The sequence below is a fragment of the Phoxinus phoxinus genome, assembly GCF_949152265.1.
Source record: "Phoxinus phoxinus genome assembly, chromosome: 4".
NCBI classification, from domain to species: Eukaryota; Metazoa; Chordata; class Actinopteri; order Cypriniformes; family Leuciscidae; genus Phoxinus; species Phoxinus phoxinus.
The window spans coordinates 41,503,963-41,508,821 of NC_136879.1; the positions used below are offsets into that span (position 1 = coordinate 41,503,963).

Below are 4,859 nucleotides of genomic sequence, written 5' to 3' on the forward strand. Positions count from 1 at the left end.
GGAATGCTGCAGGAATCCAGGAATCAGTCCAGAATGGCTGAGCGTTAACTCTTTCAGGACAGCAGAGAGAGAGAGAGAGAGAGAGAGACAGAGAGAGAGGATGGAAGAACTAGAGTTAAAGACACTTTATTTTACTAATAAGGTTAGAAGTGCTTGCACATGCATAACTCACACCACCACACACAATGCTAATGGTTGCTAGGGCGTTACTATGCAATTCTGAATGGTATGTGCATGTTGCATGAGCGTTCAAATTGGTTGCTATGGCATTGCAAGGTGGTTGCTAGGGTGCTCTGCATTGCTTTGTAGTCGTCAGGGTGTTCATATGATGTTGCTTAGTTGTTTTTAGGTGCATTTCAATGCTGTTATTAAAATGTTCTGGTTGTAAGGGTGTTTTCAGAGCTGTGTTTTGTGGTTGCCAGGGTGTTGCTAGGGTGTTCTGAGTGGTTTTCAGAGTTGTGTTTTGTGGTTGCCAGGGTGTTGCTATGATGTTGCTAGGGTGTTCTGAGTGGTTTTCAGAGCTGTGTTTTGTGGTTGCTAGGGTGTTCTGAGTGGTTTTCAGAGTTGTGTTTTGTGGTTGCCAGGGTGTTGCTATGATGTTGCTAGGGTGTTCTGAGCGGTTTTCAGTGCATTGCTTAGTTGTTGCTCGGGTGTTGCTATGAGTTTGCTTGGGTGTTCTAAGTGGTTTTAAGCCTATTGATTAGTGGTTTCCATGGTGTTGCTATGATGTTGCCAGAGTGTTTTTAGTGCATTGCTATGCAGGTACTGATCCTTTCTAGTTGCTAGGGTGTTCTAAGTGGTTTTCAGTGCATTGCTTAGTGGTTGCCAGCGTGTTGCTATGATGTTGCTCGGGTGTTCTAAGTGTTTTTTTAGAGCATTGTATAGTTGTTGCCAGGGTGTTGCTAGAGAGTTCTTAGGTGCATTGATATGCAGGTGCGGAAACTTTCTGGCTGCTAGGGTGTTCTGAGTGGTTTTCACTGCATTGCTTAATGGTTGCCAGGGTGTTGCTATGATGTTGATAGGGTGTTCTGAGTGGTTGTCAGAACATTTCTTAGGGGTTGCCAGGGTGTTGCTAAGGTGCTTTGCTATGCAGTTTCTAAAATGTTCTGGTTGCTAGGGTGGCTGAGAGTGGTTTTTAGAGCATGGCTTAGTGGTAGCAAGGGTGTTGAAGTTAAAAGAGACACACAATTTGATAATTATTCATGTCGACAGCAACAAACACTGTGCGATGTTTAAGTGTTGGAACAGTAAGTATGTTCTGCAAACACCACTTCAAATTAAACATGCAACTAATAGATAAAACACTCATTTGATCTGTTGTCCGTTAGTGTAGCCATGCAATCGTGTGTTTAGCGCAAAGGGAGAATATAAACTGTCTGTGTCCTGTACAAACACATTTAGGTAAACACATAGAGTGTGTGTGTGTGTGTGTGTGTGTGTGTGTGTGTGTGTGTGTGTGTGTGTGTGTGTGTGTGTGAAACAAATATATTAAGATAAACATCAGGATGTACGCTAGAGTTTCTGTGTCAACACTGTGCACACTGGCCCTGGTTACCCACAACACACACACACACACACACACACACACACACACACACACAGCGTCCCTCAGGAGGTAAATCACGACACACCCTCCGTCAGCTGAGGGTCAGGAAAAGCGGGCACAGTCTGGATCAGACCAGCTTTCGTACGCTCACTCAGGCCTACACCTGAATTATGTGTGCATGAGACACTGTAATGTCTCGTGTGTGTCCTCTTGAAATATATACTTAGATTCAGATTAAATGTTTAAACATTCACACTTTATGAATCCAAACTGTCTAATCTGATTGTTAATGATAATTGTTTCACTTAGTTAAATACATTTGAATGACTATATATGAGTTTTATGCTTAATGGGAATATTTACAGAACCAAAACAATGTCATTTTATACACCCAAATTCTTGGATTGTAAAATTTAAATCAAAATCGTGTACATTGCATTTTAATAGCTTGATTCCGTGATATATAATTTGCTGTGTTCAAGTCTTCTTGGGAAATTCCTGTAAATAATTACAATTGCACATATTTCTGTATGCACTGTGTACCCAGATGACACATACATCAGACATATAATGTGCAGTACAAAACAAACATACTTAGTGTATCCCACAATGCAATGCGCTCAACTTGACCTTCCATTTTCAGTGACAATGAGCACTATTAATATCATCTGTGATATTTTATATGGAATTATGACAATGTTAACAAAACATTGCAGGCCAACAAATGTTAATTCTGAGGTGATAACTGGACGCACTTACAGAATTTAATCACGTGTTGGGGTCACGTGACAAAGTTTGGAATTGGAACGTTGCTGTTTGGAACGTTTACCATTGCATAATGTATATAAATTCTAATTCGTTTTACTTTTTTTTAAACAGTAAGCAGTATACAGTGTAGAAAGTTATTATTCCATAGCAAACAGACAAGAATTCAGATCCCAGAGCGGAAATGTCCTCATCTGATAAGAGCTTCCGTCAAGGTGCAATTGTTCCTCGGGAAGCCCTTAAGTGAGCAACAAAGCACTTATTAAACTATATTTCTCTGCATTATACTTTATAAACTCGCTTATATTTCAACACACGTCTCAGAAAACCAATCATGGCCTGCATTTTGCTGAAAGTGTGAATCCCGTGCGTTTGTTTCTCCTCAGGGAAAGTGCTCAAAACTTTCCTCACGGCGCAACAAACAGGAAAAGAGTGGCAGCGTTACGCAGCGAGGGAAAGTATTCACCAAACAGTGTGTTAAAACGCGCCCCACGGGCGTTATTTCCTCGTCCTGACTGGATGAAGGGGGTCCAGCCCTCCTGGGCTTCCTTTCTTTTCCCTTCCATCATTCAGCAACTCACCAACCCCGATCTTTCAGCGGGAGATTAATGTGTGAACCCTGGGAATCAATCGGCACCGCGCGCGCGTTATTGTTGCCAACTTTTCCAACACTTATCGCGCGTCCTCGAGTTTCAGTAAATGTTCAAGGAATTGAAAGTATTCCGGTGGAATTATAAGCTTCGGGGTCAAACGGGACAGAAGCAGATAAAGTCGAAGTCTTTGGATTCCGTGGCCGGGTTTATATGAACCTGTTCTCTGGGTCCGTGGACGCGCGGCGCAGTGTTGGGAACTCTTGGATCGCGTCTCTCTCCTTTATCATGGATCAGCAGCAGCAGCAGACGGTTATTCGCCTCCAGATCATGTGTCTGCTCGTGTGCTCCCTCATCGCGGTGCTGAGCGCGGAGCATTACGCCACACAGGCCCAGGTGATGTCCTCCAAAGCGCTCAGGGCTTCACACACACGCAGAAACGGTGAGTTTTTGAAGACACAGTGACCATACAAGTATCAGGAACGCATGCATTAGAAAACAAAACATCAAAGCAAGTGCTCAAAATGTTGCTCTTCACTTCATTTGTTAATAAGTCTTTTAGTAAACTTGTAGTGTTTTAGTGCGTGTATGAAGAAGTCAGGTGTCCTCAAGTTAACACAGGTGTCCTAGTTAGTTAGTTAGTTAGCAGGTGTAGCTGACTGCTACTCTACAACTTGACAAGTTAAAGTTAAGATACCTTTCATAAAAAGTAGTTTGCTGCTACACTACAAGTTACTATCTAGCTACATCGAAACTACTTTTTATTTTACAATGACTTTGTATATTATAAATAACTGAATAATTGTTGTCGATTGACAGATGCTTAGCTAACTTAAAGCAATGGCGCAAAAACACAACTTACAAAATTGGCCAGACAGATTAAACTATGACAGGTCATCATAAAATCAGAAATAGATTTTGATATAGAGTGCAGTAAAGCAGGACAATTAATAAATTAAAAAGGCTATTATTCACCTGTTTGAAGTTATTCAATGCGCTTTAATAGTTGGCTTGCATATTAAATACAAAACTGTACGTCCTTTACATAATCATAAGTGAACTGTAAAGCTGCAAGATGTGTGATGAAACAATAGATAGTGGAAATGCAAATGTTTTGTGATCTAATTAGACAGCGATGCTTCAATGCTCGTCCAAACGCGTTACACCGAGACTAGCTGGAAAAAGTAGATCGCGATTCGCTACACTGTTAAAAGTAACTACTGAAAAATGTAGTTTAGTTAGCCTAGCATCACTGCTTGTTAATTAGCTACTCCCCAAAACTGTAGTTAATCACATTAAAGGATAATTCCGGTTTTTAACACCTTGAGTCTATATTGTAGTTTGTTTTGGATGAACAAGAGTGGTGGACAACATTTTTTTGACAATGGTTCCTCTCTCGAGTTTTTGACTATAATAGAATTGGCCATGGACCCATTTAACATTGGAGTCAATGGGCATGTCCGAAAATGTCATTAAAACAGCCAATAATGTTCGTTTACAAAACTGTTAAACTCACCGAGTGATTAGTGATGTTAGTTGATGATTATAAACAATATATCGTGGCAATATATGATTCCAATCCGTTTATTTTGCTATAGTGGAACTATTTTTTCAGACACTTCACAACCGTGTAACTTACAAAATGACGGATAAAACACGACAGAAACTGTATTTCGCAACACTTTTTGTTTCTGGAACATAAACTAACACCACTAATCACTCGGTGAGTTGCACAGTTTTGAAAACTAATGTTAAAAGTTGTTTTAATGACATTTTCGGACATGCCCATTGACTCCAATGTTAAATGGGTCCATGGCCAATTCTTTTATAGTCAAAAACTCGAGAGAGAAACCATTGTCAAAAAAATGTTGTCCACCACTCTTGTTCATCCAAAACAAACTACAATATAGACTCAAGGTGTTAAATACCGGAATTATCCTTTAACAAACACAGAGTGG

At 40.4% G+C, this 4,859-nt stretch overlaps 1 protein-coding gene across 3 annotated transcripts in view; it reads left to right on the top strand.

The window, feature by feature from the left end:
* The first annotated feature begins 1,977 nt into the window (after window positions 1-1,977).
* The window catches only part of pdgfd (platelet derived growth factor d), a 35,743-nt gene continuing 32,861 nt past the window's right edge, over window positions 1,978-4,859 (top strand). For all 3 annotated transcript variants that reach the window (XM_079610171.1, XM_079610172.1, XM_079610173.1), the window contains exon 1: window positions 1,978-3,343. In XM_079610171.1, coding sequence (XP_079466297.1) covers window positions 3,115-3,343 — 229 coding nt within the window. In that variant the 5' untranslated portion in view covers window positions 1,978-3,114. The remainder of the gene's footprint in view (window positions 3,344-4,859) is intronic.